The 18,976-nt window shown below is 31.7% G+C and overlaps 1 protein-coding gene across 3 annotated transcripts in view; it reads right to left on the bottom strand.

Annotated features, from left to right (window-relative positions):
* LOC145258286 (ran-binding protein 9-like) overlaps positions 1-18,976 on the bottom strand; it is a 209,088-nt gene that overhangs the window by 100,634 nt on the left and 89,478 nt on the right. For all 3 annotated transcript variants that reach the window (XM_080116296.1, XM_080116295.1, XM_080116297.1), the window contains exon 3: positions 2,124-2,176. In XM_080116296.1, the coding sequence (XP_079972422.1) occupies positions 2,124-2,176 (53 nt within the window). The remainder of the gene's footprint in view (positions 1-2,123; positions 2,177-18,976) is intronic.

The raw sequence follows: 18,976 nt of genomic DNA, 5'->3' as shown, positions 1-18,976 counted from the left end.
TTCTGCTAATTCATAGTCAGGAGTTATTCCGTTATGCATCATCATTATTTACTCACTAGGAGTTCTCAGACTGGTCATCAGAGATTGCTAACTGACAATAACCAGTGATTGTCCTTGAGGTTTGGGTGATAAGTCACCCTAGATTTCCAGTACTCTCTAGCTCTTCCAGTAATTTTTGCAAATGAATTTGCATCATCGCAACAGTCACTTGCCATTAACTTCTCACTTTGAGTGGCAATAAGCCTTCTCAAGGTTCCGGTCTATTCATATAGGGGAATACCAAAAGGGAGGAGACATGAACAAAGGGGGAATACCAAAAGGGAGGAGACATGAACAAAGGGGGAATACCAAAAGGGAGGAGACATGAACAAAGGGGGAATACCAAAAGGGAGGAGACATGAACAAAGGGGGAATACCAAAAGGGAGGAGACATGAACAAAGGGGGAATACCAAAAGGGAGGAGACATGAACAAAGGGGGAATACCAAAAGGGAGGAGACATGAACAAAGGGGGAATAGAATCTGTGTTAAATACAGAAGTAATCAAACATCTCAACAAAAATAACCTTCTTAGTGACACTCAATATGGTTTCCGTTCTGCTAGATCTACAGCAGATGTCCTTACAGTTATATCGCATAGGATTAGCAAATCTCTCGACGGTGGCAATCTTTCTAGGGCAATTGCTCTTGACATATCTAAAGCCTTTGATAGGGTATGGCATAAAGGTTTACTTCATAAGATCGCTAGCTATGGTATAGCTGGAAAAGTCTTCTCAATTATTAAATCATTTCTTTCTGATAGGTTCATAAGAGTAGTAGTTGAGGGGCAAAAATCAGAAGCTCACAGTATTAATGCCGGTGTCCCTCAGGGATCCATCCTGGGCCCAACTCTTTTCCTGATCTACATTAATGATCTTCCAAATCATATCCTTACATCATTTGTAGACATTTATGCTGACGACACTACCATTTATGGTACCACATCTAAGACAGTAAACGACCAAGTTCTCTCCAATTCTCTCTCCTCTGATCTTGAGCACGTAGTACAATGGGGAAAGGAGTGGCTGGTTACTTTTAATGCATCTAAAACCAAGCTTCTCTCTTTACATCATCAACATTCTAATTCACATTTGTCATCAATTGAAATGAATGGCTCTCGTCTTCAGGAGGCCTCAAGTTTTGACAAGCTTCTGGGCTTGACCATTACTCCTGATCTTAAATGGAACACGTATATCAAATCTGTTGCCAAGGCCGCTGGAAAAATGGTGGGATCTTTCTATCGATCCAGTAGATATCTCACTGCTGATGCTATTCTCTACCTATATAAGAGCCAGGTACGTCCAAGGATGGAATACTGTTGCCACATCTGGGCAGGAGCTGCTAGAAAGGACTTGTTCTGCCTTGATAGAGTTCAAAATAGACTTCGTAGCCTCGTAGGAGATGTCCTTTTCTCCTCCTTGCAACCTCTATCTCACAGAAGAGATGTTGCGAGTTTGTCTCTGATGTATCGTTATTTTCATGGAAAGTGTTCAACTGAGCTTCAATCTATGGTCCCCCCTCGCCAAACTTTCGCAAGAAACACTCGTCTAGCTGTAATCACTATCAATAATTTCCCCCACTCTTTATCTGTGCCTAAACCTAAACGTAGATTCCATGAACAAAGCTTCTTTCTTAGAACTGCACGCCTATGGAATTGTCTTCCGTTTTCCTGCTTTCCGGCTGACTACAATATGGTTGTGTTCAAGTCTAAAGTAAATAAGTTCTTGATGAGCCGTTCCATATAAGTTATTAAATTTACCAAATTTTCATTACTAATGATTACTATATTGACCAATTTCTACTGTACACTCTTTAACCCTTATCCTTGAGTGGCCTCTGGGCCTTGATAATGTGGTGATGCCTTTGTAAAAAAAAAAAAAAAAAAAAAAAAAAAAAAAAGGGGAGGAGACATGAACAAAGGGGGAATACCAAAAGGGAGGAGACATGAACAAATGCGATTGAAGTGGATTCAATTGGTTACAACGATTATTATTCCTCTTGTGGATACATAAAAAGAATGCATTTTTATTTTATAGGATGACAAGAAATTCAGTTTTGTTTGAAAATTAAAACAATAAATCTTACCAGGTAATCGGTTCATGTTAACTCCCTGTGTGGACAAACCAATTCCCATGAATCTGTAATTTATGAATGAGAAATGTCAATAGAAAACATGGAAAAGAAATAAAACATCAAAAAGTGTCAACATTTACAGAATTTAAGAAATGTGCAGAATTTGCTTTAAAAAAAATAAAATAAAATAAAAATAAAAAAATAATTAGGTTTTTATAAACAGACAAAAATCATGAGTTATCAACTTAGAATTAATGTTTCATCCTCAAAATTTGACAGTTGAATAGAGTTAAATTTGGCTCATTTTTTGCATTAAATACTAAACTGAAGTCATAACTAATTGTGCATCAAACAGACAATAATACGTAATTCATTGCACCTTGTCATAAAGGAATCATAGGGAATTTTACCAGATCGATCTAATAATTTCCGAGAAAAAGTGGAATGGACAGACAGACTAACAGAAATACAGATTGCCTACAGATTTTTCAAAGCACTTTTTTTTCTTTTATCACAAAAAGTTTTTTTAGTGAATTTTCTACACTCATCAAAATTGTTCTGTCCATTTTACTTTTAGTTTTTTAAAAGCAGACCAAGGATAAAATTTTCTAGTTGAAGCCTTATGTAGATAAATAATAAAAACTAAATCTCTATATAAATAAAATGAACTCATTTTTTCCCATATGAGTTCGACCTAAATAGGATTACAAATCACACCATTACATTCAAATGTAATGTCCCCACACTTCAGCACAGGATCAGAGGTGTGCTATAGGCCTACTAACCTTACAGTTCCTTGATATTCGTACATTTCTATATTTTTTCCGGTGAGAGTTCACTGCCACAATCAGAATCAATGGAGGTTGTAAAATCTTTTCTCTCTATTCTATTCATACTCCGCCCGTGACCACTTAACACCAGTGCGGATACGTCCACAGGGGAATATATGAGGAACACCGGTTTGAGTTCTTAGTTGCTTAAAAAATATGGATTGGCATTTTTCCGTCGGGTGAAACGCGACTTTACATTCCAGTTATTCTGTGGGTTACTTATGCCATTTTATAAATTTCTTCTTTTTTCCCCTTTTTTTCCTCCATTTACATTTTTTCTCTTTGTAGGGGGGTGGGGGGTTGCGATTCGAAGGATTACTTAAACGAAACGAACTAACATTGGATTCCAGTTTTTACAAGAAACTAAGTCAGCCGCCAGCGTTCTTCAAATCTTGCACCGATTAGTCGCTTTAATATTTTATTTACTGTCTTTATACTCCTATTATGTTTGCACTGATTTCATATGTGATACTGGGGAGGGGGGGGGGAGTTGACTTCCTACTTTCGGATTGGTTACTTATTCATTATTTATTTCTATACATTACATTTCTGAGAGTTTCATTAGCACAATTACTACTACGCTATCGATCCAAAACAAACCAACATTAAAAAAAATTAAAAACACGGTCAGTTTCCTGGTTTTATTTATTTTTTCTTTTTCATTGAAACAAAGAAAAATAAATAAAATCTAATAAACATTTTCATTATACACAGTAAGTTTTATTTTTTTGAAGTTTGTTTTTCCATTTAAAGAAAAACAAAAAATTAGATTTAAATAAATATATTTGCATTTTACGCTGTAACTTTTTTGGGGGAGGTTCATTTTTTGCCCTTTTTTACCTTTGGTATTCTTTCACGTTTGTTTTTGGTTTTTATTCCTTTCAATTTTACGCGTCATATATTAGCTAAACCAGGGCTGGGGGGGGGGGGCATCTAGAAATATAAAAGCTAAAATGTGTGTGACATTGTGTTTTTTTTTATAATATTAAAACAGCCCCCCCCCTACATACACCTCCAAACACCTGGGCAACGGTTTTCATAATGTCATTATAGAGATAAACAAGTGAAACATGCATGATCCCTCGCGAGTGCACAGTGAACAAGGCATAAAAAAAATTACTAAGTTCAGCATTTGCCACACCACCCCATATTTAGCCCCAAAAGTTCCCAGGGGATGTCAAATCCTGGTGAAAATGAACAAACGGTTTAATATGAAAATTCGAGTTCTGCACCACGCAAAAAAAAAAAAAAAAAAAAAAAAAAATGACTAAATCCGTCATTTGCACCCCACCCCCTTCATTTAGCCCCAAATGTCCACGGCCTTAACATATTTAAATTCGAGTTCAGCACTATGCAAAAATGCTAAATAGACATACACAGAAAATTTTGGACAAATATGGTAACCTAGTCTCAAAAATGGAGTGTTTTTATTAGCCCTAAAAGAGCTCCTGAAGCACACCCAAGAGTTATTGCAAAGTATAGACAAACAAAATTATATAAAAATTAGTTACAACTTTTCATAAAGTTTTATAAAAATCCAAAGCAAAATTTTTTTTTTTTAATTAGCACAAAAGTGTCAATTTTAGCCATTTTAACCTGAAAGGCACTCCTCGGATGATAATGTTTTTGCAAAATTTCAAAAAATTCCAAGGCACAGCTATTGAGAAAAGTGCGGACAGACGAACGGACAGACAGACATGGGTGAATTTACAGGTCCACCCTCCTTTTGTCCCGGGGGGGGGGGGAAGAAAAAGAAAAAACATATGGATGTAAAGCACTACTAGAAACCCGTTTTTGCTTCAAAAAAACAAAAACAAAAAAAACTTGAATTCATTATTTGAAAAGACAGAATTATGCTAAAATGTGGAGATTTCAAATCCTTGATAAATAAAAATGAGGGAAAATCTAAAATATGACATGATATATTCAATTGTATCATCAGTTCAACCAATGGAAATGATGGAAATATTGTTAACTGATGTTCTAGGAAAAATGAGTCTTCCGAAATTTTGTTAATGTCTATAGGTTAAGTAAGATTACATATGAGTTACTGAGAAAATTCTCCAACTTCTCATGAATATATATAAAAAAAACAATGATCAAAACTAGGGATGTACCGATTAGCTAATTGGTCGACCTTTGATAATCAATCGATTAAAAGGTTTAAAAATTAAGGGACATGCATAGTCTACACGATATTATCAAATAACAGGCATAACGCGCTGTTAACATGTAGACTTTTACAACTGCACTGAATTTGAAGTAAATAGAAGTGTATGGAATATTTAATTCCTTTCACTTAATCGAATTAACATTTTTTTGTACTTTAAATCACTGTCAAAGAATATGACTTCATCTTTTAGTTTTCAGTAAATTGTGACAATGTGCGAACTAAAAATAAAGTCATACCTTCATTCCTCATTTTTGGACTCTTGTTACCATTACATATATATTTTTATTCTTCTGGAATAGATGATATTTTGAGATGAATTACTAATTAGATATCAGACATAAGTAATTTAAATACATAAATTAACTAAATATTAAAAACAACAACCTTCAACCATTATGTCAATCAGTTTCTGCTGGAAGTATTTTGATGGCGATCCTAAGAATAAGAATACATCTGCTTGCAAGTTATATCAAACCATCACATCAAAAGGTGGCAAATCAGCAAAAACCTTTCCAGTGACTAACATGTTAAACCATCTTAGAAAGGTTCGTTCAAAAGAAATAAAAGTTGCAAATAAAAAAAAAGAAGCACAAAGAATATTTAGGGACAGACATTCCAGGAACAAGTGGCAGCAGCTACAAGCCTCCAGTGAAACACCAAACTACTATATGATCAATATTGGCCAAAAAGAAAATTTGGGATATTAATGAGCACAGGTCACAAGAGATCCATTATCTCACAAGAGAAATGATTGCTGTTGATATTAAACCATAAGATCGAACATTGGTTGATATTAAACCAGTAAGATCGAACATTGGATTTAATAGGCTTGTTGCAAAACATTGTACAAATTACAGCATTTTATCAAAAATGTACTTCACTGCAAAATAATTCGATATATTTACAAAAGTAAAACAAAACTTCAACTGTTTCTTGCTGAAATTAGCAACACTTAACTGCAGACATTTGGACAGCTACAACAGATAATGCTCTTTTTCAGAGTTTGATGGATCATTCGTTTTCAAATGACTGAATAGTGCAGAGCTGTGCTTAGAGTTGTTCCATTCCCTGGTGCACACACAGGTGCAATAAGTGAAAAATTGCATAATGTTTTGGATGAGGATAAAATCTTCAATAAAATTTTCTTAGTCATGCAGGATTCAGTAAACAAATATAGTTGCTAATGTCAGAGAATGTGATTTAGAATAACTAAGACATTGTATTCAGGCTGTGAAAACAACCATTACATCTAACAGAAATATAGTGTCTTACTTTAATCTCTATTAACAATTAGTAAATAAACTGAAATACAGGATCAGCTTAATTTGGAAAAAACAAACTCATTCAAGATGTGATCACATGGTGGAATTCAGCATATTATATCCTGAAAATAAATTAACAAAAAGTTCTTGTAATGTGTACTGTTGATAAGATTCCTACCTTAACAACAAGGCCCCATATCAATAAGAACTTGTTCAGAAAAAATATCCAGTTACAGAGTCCATTCGAAGAAATTACAGAAGAAGCAAGTTAGAGAACATCAACCATGTTATTTTTGTCAAAAGTTGTTCAATCTAATTCCAGTATTTCTGACTTTGGTGGAATCCTTACCATTGTTGAACAATTCAGGTTATCAATCGAAATGTGTGTATGTCTACTTTCCTAGACCAATGATTCAAATATTAATTTTAAAAGATTGTCATAGAAAACATTTAGAATTGGATTCTACATCTACTTTTCACTGATGATCAGCAGGATACACTATTCTGCTGAGGATGAAGAAGCACGAACATGTGTAAATTACAACATGGGAACTTTGAAATCAACTGACAAAAAGTAACCAGTAAATTCTACATCTACTTTTCACTGTCAATTTCAGTATCGAATGTCATAAACATATTCTAATTTCAAAATCATAAATAAAGTATCGAATGTCATAAACGCATACTAATCCCAAAATCATATCTATAAAAGTGAACATGACTGTGTGTGTGTGTACATTTCCCTACACAATATCTCTGTAAATTTTTAGTCTACAGACTGGAAATTTGATATACAGGGTACTGAGATTTGGGAAAATATATGTGATCGGTTTTGGGCCAGAAATTTGGCTGTTAAGGGGTCAAAGTTCAACGATTTGACCTTTGAGAACTCTACCAAACTTCTCCGACTATTTTGAGTCTAAACACTTGCAATTTTAGATATAGGTTCCTTGGACATGGATCTAACTTAATAACTTTATTTGAGCCTAAAACAATAAATGTTATGGGGTCATAATAGGAGTCAAAGTTTAAAAAAATTACCGTTTTTTCTTTTTTTTGCTCAACATACACATCCAAACACCCGGGCAACGCCGGGCACCCATGCTAGTAAATAAATAAAGTATAGAATGTCATAAACATACTAATTTCCAAATCATATAAATAAATAAAGTATCAAATGTCATAAACACATACTAATTTCAAAATCAAATCACAAAAAGTATTAAAAGATCTGGAATATTGCATGCCTACTCAATACACATTGTAGAATGCTATATCCAAATGTCAGCTCTTTACATAATGTACTTCTTAAATATTATCAAGAAAATGTAATAATTTTATGTAGTATTTTTTTTCATTTTGTTTACCATAGTGATATAATTAAGTAGGCATGTTCAACATCAATTTAATTTTAATAAAAGTAAGAGCTGTATGGTATCAACAATAGAGTTCTTTATACAATTGGTATTTATTTGCAATTCTGTTGAATTCATCGCTTGGCACTGATCACATTACTCCATTTGAATTGGTTCCCTCAACCCCTTCCCAGTCAAACACATATAGAGAAAAAACTTCAGTTGTCCTTCAATGCTTGTGGCACAAATCACTTGTTTTGTATTGTTTATTAAATTGTTAGGTGAAAATACAGATTAATTAGAAAAACTCTCCTCCACACGTTAAGAAATGCGTTTCCAAAAAGTTCTTTGCATAAATACTAATTGTTTTTTGTTTTAAAATCTTTATTTGATTTTTGCTGTGACACATGATATATTTCTGGTTTGTGTGGACCGTTCTGCTTTACGTTTAATGCCCAGGAAAAGTCCCTTCTTATTTATGTTTACCAGTTTGAAAATAAGCAAATGAATTTGGCTGTTATTCAGAATAACAGCATATTTCTTATCTAGTAAAGATTAAATAGAAAGGACTTTTACCTGGCATATATGTGAAGCAGAATTATTCACACAAATCAGAATTTTTTAATTAGAGATGTGTTCATTTTTTTTTTTTTTTTTTTTTTTTCCATACAAGAATTTGCAACACCATAAAATTCCTACCATAACAACTTCCAATTGGGGACTTGTTCAAGAAATTATTCAGTTACTGGATCCATTTGCAGAAATTACAAAAGAATATTGTCATAGAACTTCAACCATATCAATGATAAAACCTACAATTTTAGCTTTGAGGTTATTTCTTTTAAAAGCTGTCCAATCTAATTCTCATATTTATGACATCTTACCACTGTTGAACAATTCAATGAATCAATGGAAACAAGATTTTCATCCGATCTAAATGATAAAACTTGTGTCTACTTTCCTAGATCCAAGATTCAAATTTAAATTTCAAAAGACACTGAGAATTGGATTCTACATCTAGTTTCTACTGATGATAATGAAGCAGAATCAGCAGCTTACATTTCAAGCTCTATTGAGGGTCAAGAAGATCAAAGTGAAAGTAAAATTGTATCTCTTTCAACCTTATTCGATGAATTAGCTTCGAAGCCTACAGTAATAAATCAAAACTTAGAGAAGGTAGAAGCCGAGTTAAACCTGGAGACTACAACAAAAATACAAGAATCACAATCTAAACTCAAAAGTAAATCCCTTATGGTTAAGTGCACAAAAATTTTAGTGGTGGAAGTAGACACAGGAGACCTTACTACTGCTGAGTAAACTGGCTTCAAAATATTTAACCGCACCAACTTCATCTTGGAGGGTGAAAGGTTCTTTAGTACAGGTGGTTATGTGTATGAACCTATGAGGAACAGGCTGCATCATGAGAATAGAGAAAGTCTAATGTTTCTACATTACAACTTAAAAATATTTAACTTTAAATACTGAGGAGATTATGAGATCAAAGGAGGCAATCAGCTAGAATAGAAGAAGTAGAGCAGTAGCATGTGCAGAAGTTCAGCTTATAGTTATTCACTTAAAGAATTTTGTACTTGGTTTGTAATTTCCTTTTCTTATCTAATTGTTTAAGTATATTCATTTAAGAATTAGAAATTGTATCTTGTAATTTTATTTTAATAAACAGTAGTCAGACGCTTAAATGTTAAGTTAAATTAGCAGTTACTATGTTCATGTGTCAAAGCTACCTGACGAGTCACTTGGCAGTGATAAAATAATTTAAATTTAATAGGAAAGAGAAAAGTAAATAATCAGTCGATTAATCAGCAAATTTGCTGATTACCGATTCATCGGCAAAGTGGCCGATTAGGCTGATTATCTACCGATTAATCGGTATAACCCTAAATGTAACAAAGTTTTATAACATTAATAACAAAGTAGTTACATCTCCTTTTTTACAATTCCTCAAATGTTTTGTTTAATTACAATTCTTTTGTTATTAATGCTGTAAAGCTTTGTTACATTAAATAAAGTAGTTGGAAAATTTTGTTTTTGTTTTCTCAAAGTTGCGTTTTATAGAAAAGATAAGAGTTGAAAAACATGAGCAAATATCTTAATAAAAAGAAGTTATCCCTCAAGTGATCTAATATACAAAAGCACCAATAACAGGGTTGAAGCCAAATTTTTCAGGGGAAAAGGCCAAAAAAGTTAAAATGAAACTTAAAGCCACACTTACTGAATTTGGACCAATCGTCAATATAAATAGCATTTTCAGAGTATGTAACTCAATTTCTTTTAGCTAAATGAGGTAAATTGAGTAAGTGTGTGTTTTGGGGAGTGGGATTAAAAAAAAAACAAAAAAAAAAAAAACAACTTGATTAGCTCTACCACAAACCATAAGACTATGTGGCAACAGCCCCCCCCCCCCAATCCCTCCCTTAATCTTCTTGTTAACCTTATCAGAGTGGCTGAATATAGCGAGATTCAAAATCGGGACCCCACAGAAATGAGCCACTCTGATGAGTCGTAGACGACGAAACACGTGTCAGTGGATAATTTTATAAAATAATATATATACTGCTCCCCATGTGGGAGTACCAAGTTAGTTAAAGGGAAAATTATTCCCAACTCGCATATAGGTAAAAATGCACTTTCGTAAATAATTGAAGTCATTTAAAACATATCGCTAAAACCAAAACAAACAACATCTAAGTAAATCGCGATATATCCAGATAGTCGTGCGAGATGGGTCAGCGGTAAGCGGTTTAGGCTCATTACCGTGGGGTCCCGATTTCGAATTTCGCTAGATCAGCCACTCTGATGAGTTGTAGACGACGAAACACGTGTCAGTGGATAATTATATTTTAAAAAATCATATACACACACACACACACACATATATATATATATATATATATATATATATATATATATGCTTGTGTGTGTGTGTGTGTGTGTGTGTGTGTGTGTGTGTGTGTGTGTGTACACAACTCTTGATGGTCAATGAAATATAGAAATCCGTTTCATGCTATTTCTTGAATAGGAGATCTATGTGACCTCTCCTGGTCGACAAAATATCTAAATCTGTTATAGGCTATTTCTATCAAAAGGAGATTCAATTTAATGCGTGATTTCTAAATAGTATTTTACAAATGACATCTTCGCTGAATGGGTTACCTCATTTGCATATTACATTAAAGAAAATCCATGTAATAATTAGCTCGATTTTATTATTTCCTGTAATAGAATCATTTCAATTGGAGGATCTAGAAATATTATTTAAAATTTATTTATTTAGTCTATTTTTAATCCAATTTATATTTGATTTAACTTATTTCTAATTATTTCCAAAGGGAATAACTCATGGTTTCATTGTTTGAAATCCGGAAGTAATTTTTTTTTTTAAACTGAGAATTGCAGTAAGCTCGACGTTATTACATTTTAATTTTGAAATATTCTTTGAAGCAAATTAATTATTTTTATTTTGCATTTAAAACTGGAGATAATTTTTTCAATTTATTTACAATTATTTTAATTTTTAAGAAACGTGCTTTGTTTTTCTTGTTTTTTGTTTTTTTGTGTGGTGCTCTGTTCCTTTCTGTATAACATTTTGACTTCTCCCTTTACTTAAAAAAAAAAAAAAAATCAGAAAATTAACCAATTTTAATGAAAACTACAGTATTTATCAAATAATAATCGTGGACTCTAATGAACATATTACTTTTACTTAAATCTGAGTGGAAATGCGTTGTTTTGTTTAAACAAAATATACCTTTACTAAAGTTATGGTTTTCAGGCGTAAGAAAAAAAAATGAATTTATTTTTGCTTCTTTTATGAAAATAAAGCATAAATTGTAACAATTAAAAAAAAAAAAAAAAAAATGAAGTTTTCAAAAAAGCCCCTAAAGTCTATATTAATGAATTCAATACAATTTTATAATTTCCCAAACTACCAATATTATCATTGAATTAAGCATTGTTTATTTAATATTTTCACACAAAAAAATTTATAATTGCAAAAATATTTCTACTTTTGTTTTTGAGTTACAGGTTTTGCATAATTTTTATATGTACAATTCTAATATTTTCCTTGCTTGAATGATGAAACTTCCGGCGTAACATTTGTTTAATTTCAGTTGAATGAAGCGATAATCTCTCGCTTTTGTGAGTTAAGCTATATTTGTACAAATAAGGTGTTTTTTTTTTTTAATTTGATTCAATATCTTAGGAATTCACTAATTATCTTTGAAATAGACCCAGAAAACTAATATTTATCTTTTAAAGGATTTTTACAATGAATTTATTTAACTTTAGCAGAATTAGTTAGCTCGCCATTTTTCCATAACTTTTTTTTTTTTTTTCACGTGTACAAATATTTTTTCCTTTTGGAAATTAACTTTAATCTTTCAAATACAATCAAAAAGTAGTCAGAGAATTACAAAAAAGCATGATAACCCGGTTTTAAAAACTATGTCCCCCTATTTTTTAGGCCATTTTACCTGTACCTATCTTTTATTGAAGAAATTTGTTTCATTTTTTTTTTTTTCATGTGTACAAATATTTTTTCTTTTTGAAAATTTAGTCTTTAATCTTTCAAATGCAATCAAAAAGTAATTGGAGAATTACAAAAAAATGATAAACCGGTTTTTCAAAACTATGTCCTATTTTTTTATCCATTTTTGCCTGTACCTATCTTTTATTGAAGAACTTCATGGTTTTCATATGTTTGAAGCAACAATAAATTATTAGATTTTAAATAATGCACATACAAAAATGTCATTTTTTTTTACATAAATTCTTCATAATCGTCCTCACTTACTTGCATCCGATGGAGAGCAGAGTTAATCAGATACAAGGTCGGTTTTTAATGTGAGAGAATACTCTGGATTGGGGCAATGAGTTAAAGTGCCTCAGTCTAGAAGGATTTCTAATTTACTGACCAAGAATAGAAAATCAGAAGTTTAGTATCAAAACAGATACTACACTTTTCAAAATATGGTCTGTTTACAATTATATTTTATGCATTTATAACCGGTGGTAATTTTTTAAAAAATTTCAATTATTTTAATTTTCAAGAAAAGTTTTTTTTGTTGTTGTGGTAATCCGTTTCTGTTTTAAACTGTATGGAGTAAATCTTTTTTTATTAAGGAAATTTAAGGTTTTCTTTCAATTATATTTTATACTAGAGGGGCTACCCGGCGTTGCTCAGGACCGTATAAACAATGAGGAAATTGAATTTGATTTTGAATAGATTTGTTATTCTTAGGAGAGAGGAAGTTTTAATGTCTATGTATTATTTGCTATTTCGAGCAAAAGAATATTTTACCTACCTAGGACAGGTATTAGACGTATGAAATAATTGTATCTTACCTAGGATAGGTAATTTACAGCATGTATATGAAATAATTTTACCTTTGCAAGGACGGGTAATATACAACACATAGTTAAAATAATTTTACCTACACTAAGATGGGTAATTTAAATACATATATGAAACAATTTCATATACTTTTTTTTTTTACCTCCAAACGGACATTACCCAACCCCCAAAAGAAAAGGCAAGAGCACATTTAAATTTAACATAATCATGCTTCTTTCTACCCACCACTACAACCATCACATCATTTCCAGATAAGATAAAAAATTCAAAAAATATAGATTACCCCCCTAAAGAAACTGGCCTGGTAAATTTTCATAGAAAACCAACAATATACATGTATTAAATCTAATTTTGAGATCGTATTCTGCTGGTATTCTGCTTCTATATATTTCCACCTATATCATTCGATCCGGGGCAATGCAGAGTATCCTGCTAATATATATTTCCACCTATCCCATTCAATCCCAAGCGATGCTGGGAATTTCGCTAGTATATATTCTCACCTACTTCATTTAATCCTAGGAAATGTCAGGTATTCGGCTAGTATATATTTCAATCAATCTCATTACATCCTGGGTGACACTAGGTATTCTATTAGTATATATTTCAATCAATCTCATTCAATCCAAGGCAACGCCAGGTATTCTGCTAGTATATATTTTCATCTATCTCATTGGATCCCAGGCGCCCGTGTATTCTGCTTGCATACATTTGTATGTATCTCATTCAATCCTGAGTGATTCCGGGTAATCTTCTAGTATATATTGACATATCTCATTCAATCCCATAATTTTTGGATATGTTACTAATGTCGAAAATCGTTTTTCATAATTTAACCCACATTATCGCCCCTTTCTTACCAAAATAATAACTTTGATATATGTACTAGCAGAATAGCTGGTGTCGCCCGGGATTGGATGTCATAGGTGGATATATATTTATTTCATTACAAACACATTAATCAAATAACTCATTTAATAATTTTTCATAATTCTTGGATATGTTACTAATTTAGACAATCATTTTTCATGATTTAACGCACATGATTCCCCCTCCCTCCCATTACTAAAATAATAATTTGAAATATTGTCTGGGCTGTTTTTTTCATTAAAAACACACCAATCAAATAACTAACATTTCATCATTTTTCAAAATTCTTGGATGTGTTACTAATTTCGACAATCATTTTCAATGATTTAACCTACATTATTGACCGACTCTTATTAAAATAATAACTTTGATACATTCTGCTAGTATATATTTCCAGCAAGTTTATTCAATCCCAGGCCATGTCGCGAACTCTTCTATTATATATTTCCACCTATTTAATCCAGTCAAGGGCGATTCTAGGTATTCTGCTAGTATATATTAACACCTGTCTCATTCAATCCTGGGCAGCGACAGGTATTCTGCTAGTATATAATTCCACCTATCCCATCCGATCCCGGGCGATGTCGGGTATTCTGCTTGTATATATTTCCGCCCATGTAATTTAATCACAGGCAATGCCAGGTATTCTGTTAATATATATTTCCACCTATCTAATCCAAACGCGGGCGACGCCGTGTATTCTGCTTCTACATATTTCCATCTATCACATCCAATCCTGGGCAATTCTGGGTATTCTGCTAATAGATATTTCCACCTATTTAATCCAATCCCAAGCAACGCCGGGTATTCTGCTAGTACATATATCCACCTATGGCATCCAATCCCGGGCGACACCAGGTATTCTGCTAGTACATATATCCACCTATCTCATACAATCCCAGGTATTCTGCATATATCCACCAATATTTGATCACAGGCGACACCGGGTATTCTGCTAGGAAACATTCCACCTATTTCATCCAATCCCGGGCCACGCCGGGTATTCTGCTAGTAGATATTTCCACCTATCTCGTTCAATCCTGGGCAACGCTGGGTATTCTGCTAGTATATATATCCACCTATGTCATCGAATCCAAGGTGACACCAGGTATCTGCTATTACATATATCCACTTATCTCATACAATCCCAGGCAATGCTGGGTATTCTGCTAGTACAAATATCAACCTATGTCATCCAATTCCGGGCGACGCCAGGTATTTTGCTAGTACATATATCCACCTATCTCATACAATCCCGGGCAACACAGGGTATTCTGCTAGTAAATATCTTATCCCATCTTACCCGATTATATTAGAGATCAAGATAATTTTTTCTTTTAATTATAAATTGATAAAACCACTCAATTATGGACCATGTAAAATCAGTCGAACAGACAATTTGGTAAAAGGGTAAAAAAGGGTTTAAAAAAAAAAAAAAAAAAAAAAAAAGTATACGTTACTGAAATTGCTGTAAAAATGTAACCATTGGAGGTAGGAGCTTAAAACTTTGCAACTTTACTAATTTTTGGGGTGAGAAACTCAAAAAAATGTTTGCCTTGTTTCTAATAACAAAACTTTTTGCCACAGAAATATTTTTACTTTGGAGAATTTAAACTTGCCAAGAAAGGAACCAACAACAATAACATTTAGAAATTTGTTATACAAAAAGTCACAAGTCTCTTTTTTCAAGCATTGAAAAACTTTCAACTTAAAAGACAAGTAAACAAGATATTTTATAGGCAGAGGTCTTACTACAATTCCTTTCTTTATTGATTTTCTCTGAATTCTTTCATAAGCTTCTGCTATGGTAGATATATCAAGAACACACCAAATCCTGCCATCACTTGAAACTGGCATTACCTCAAAACCCCATCTGTAAACAAATGCTGACTCTACCTGTGCAATGTCATCTGACAAAGGCCATCGAAAAAATCTTTTCTACCTCTGGTTTGCAATAAAAAAAAATTTCTTACAACGCTGGATGCATATATAACCTCAATGTAAAAGTTGGTGTCATAGTGGACAGGACATTTTTGTTGCTTTGGAAGTGAAAATGAATTAACTGGATTTCTTCTCGAGTAGTCAGAGAGAGCAGCTTCCAGTTGAACTTTATTTCCACCGGTGTTGATTTTGACACATAACACAACCTTGAGATATCTCAGTTCAAGTTTATCCAAAACACCTGATAGAACATATAGGTCTCGGGGATACTTTTACAATTTATCGCCGAAAATGGAGACGCTATTTTTTTTCGTGCACCTGTTGTTAAAATCCGAGGGAGAAATCAGTATTTTAAACTATGACCGAAGCATGAAATAAATAAAAAAAATTAAACTAGATAATGATTTTTTTAGTTTCATTTAAATTAATTTGTTGTTGACCCTTTAAAGTTGCTTTAATTCAAAAAAAAAATGTTTCATTAAAATTATTTGTTTGGAAAAAAAACAAAAACAAAAAAACAACTATTTTATAAAAATCCAATGTTGCTTTCATTACAAAATTGTTTTATTAAAATCATTTTCTTACGCAAACTTTTCAATAAATGTTTTTACAATTATATTTTGATAAATTTTTGTACAGTAAATGTTTTGGTTTTCAAATGGCGCTCATCCAGTTTAGACAATTATGAATATGTCCTTTTCATTTTCTGTTTTTAATAATATATATATATACTCGGGTTTTTTATATTCAAAAGTAATGGACTAATGAATTCAACGAGGTTGTTAGATAGTGCTCAATAAAAAGAGCTGATAATACTTGTTTATTGTTATATAAACATGCTCACATCCCGCTGCTACAAATAGCCACTTGTTTCAATCAAACAACAGATATCATCAGGCAGCGACTTCACTATTCAAAAGTTCAATGAATAATGGATTTTTATTTTATTCATACTATACAACTTAACCAAAGACATCAATGTCATGGATATAGGCTTGTATCGTGATGATGGACTGATGATCATAAAGGAATCCAACAGCCCTAAATGTGAAAGAACCAAAAAGATTATCTTAAATGAATTCCGTAGAATTAAATTAAAAGTGGATATTATATCAGATGTTAAAACTGTAAATTTTTTGGATGTGAACTTTGATTTAAGGAAAGGCATCTACCAACCATATAGGAAGGAAAACTCAAACCCAATTTATGTACACCCCCTATCAAATCACCCAAAATCTATCATTAGGCATATCCCCAAATCCATTAGTAAAAGAATCAGTGACAATTCTTCCAATCTTGAAACATTAAATAAACATAAATATTTCTATAACAGGGCCCTTAAGGATAATGGATACAAAAACACCCAAATTGAGTTCATAGAACCAACAAACCCAAACACAAATACAAATAGAAACCATAAGAGAAAAATCCTGTGGTACAATCCCCCTTTTAATCTGAAACTTAACAAATCTAGGAATGAAATTCTTAAACTTAATTAAAAAGCACTTCCCTATTAATAACATACTACATAAAATTTTCAATAAAAATACAATAAAACTTAGTTATAGCTGTAATGAAAACCTTGAAAAAATAATTAAAAAACATAATAACAAAATATTAAACAAAAATAGCACACCCATTGCTACCGAAAGTTGTAACTGTAAAATTAAATCAAAATGCCCTCTTAAAGGAAATTGTCAAATTACTTCTGTAGTGTACCAAGCAACTATTTCTACTAAGGAAAATCCGAATGAAAAAAAATATTACATAGGAATGACAAATAACAATTTTAAAGAAAGATTTACCGGTCACAAGTGCTCTTTTGAAAATAATGAGTACAAAAATAGAACTTCCTTGTCTAAATATTACAATGAACTAGTAGAGCAAGGTTACTCCCCAATAGTAAATTGGAAAATTTTAAAGAAAGCTAAAACCTGTTCATCTTTAAACTCGCCTTGCTACCTATGTCTTTATGAGAAATTATTTATACTTACTTTTAGAGAAAGAGATAAATTATTAAATAAGAAGCACGAAAATTCAATTAATTGCAAACATTATAAAAACCATCTTTTAAGTAATTTAGTTTAGATATAAAATTTAAATAAATTTAAAATTGTCACCGATTTCTATAATTTATTAAAATACTATTAATATACTTTCTCCTCGCCTGATTTCATTCTTTACTTCCCCTATCTTATATACCTGTGTGTCTATGTGTATATGTATGTGTCTATGTATTTACTTTATGACCGTGTGTACTTAGATTTATATATTTCTATATTATTTGGTATACCCTCCCATGTTTATTCAATCCATTTGTATGTTTCTATGTGTGTATGAATCTATCTGTACTCTTGCCAAATTATTGTATTCTTATGTATTTCTATATATATAGTTTATGTAAATTATACATATTTGTGTGTGCGTTGTTGTATATTAGTATATGATTGTGTGCATATATTTGTGTATTTTTTTGTATGTATGTGTATACATAAAATATATATATATATATATATATATATATATATATATATATATATATATGCTTATTTGTATGTCTGTTGGTTCTGTGGGTATATACATATGTATTTTATTATTTTTAACTTGGGTACTATCTACCTGTGTGTAGCTACTTTTGAGTATTTCGTTGATTTAATTACTTCTTTTGCCTGAATATATTTATAGGTAAGTGTACTTGTATCTGTTATTAGTAATCTGGTCTTGAATGTATTAATTTGTGATTTAATATGACTTTATATCTATACTTAAATAGCTTAAACTTTCAACTTAATAGTATAGTTACACCTTTACTTATGTGCATGTATATATATATATATATTTATATGTGTGTGTGTGTATATATATATATATATATATATATATATATATATATGTATGTGTGTGTGTATATATACATATATGTATTGTATTCTTTTTATATACATAAATATTAGATTTTTATTTATAATTATTGGCCCTATTTAATTTATTTAATCCCCTCTTATGGCTAAATATGTTATATTAAAAAGATAATAAATATTAATTTTATTCTGTTTTTAT

The sequence above is a fragment of the Euprymna scolopes genome, chromosome 33 (genome assembly GCF_053919585.1).
Source record: "Euprymna scolopes isolate OS-2025 chromosome 33, ASM5391958v1, whole genome shotgun sequence".
In the NCBI taxonomy this organism is placed as follows: domain Eukaryota; kingdom Metazoa; phylum Mollusca; class Cephalopoda; order Sepiida; family Sepiolidae; genus Euprymna; species Euprymna scolopes.
Note: the sequence above shows the minus strand (reverse complement) of the source record. Positions and strands in the feature narration are given on the sequence as shown.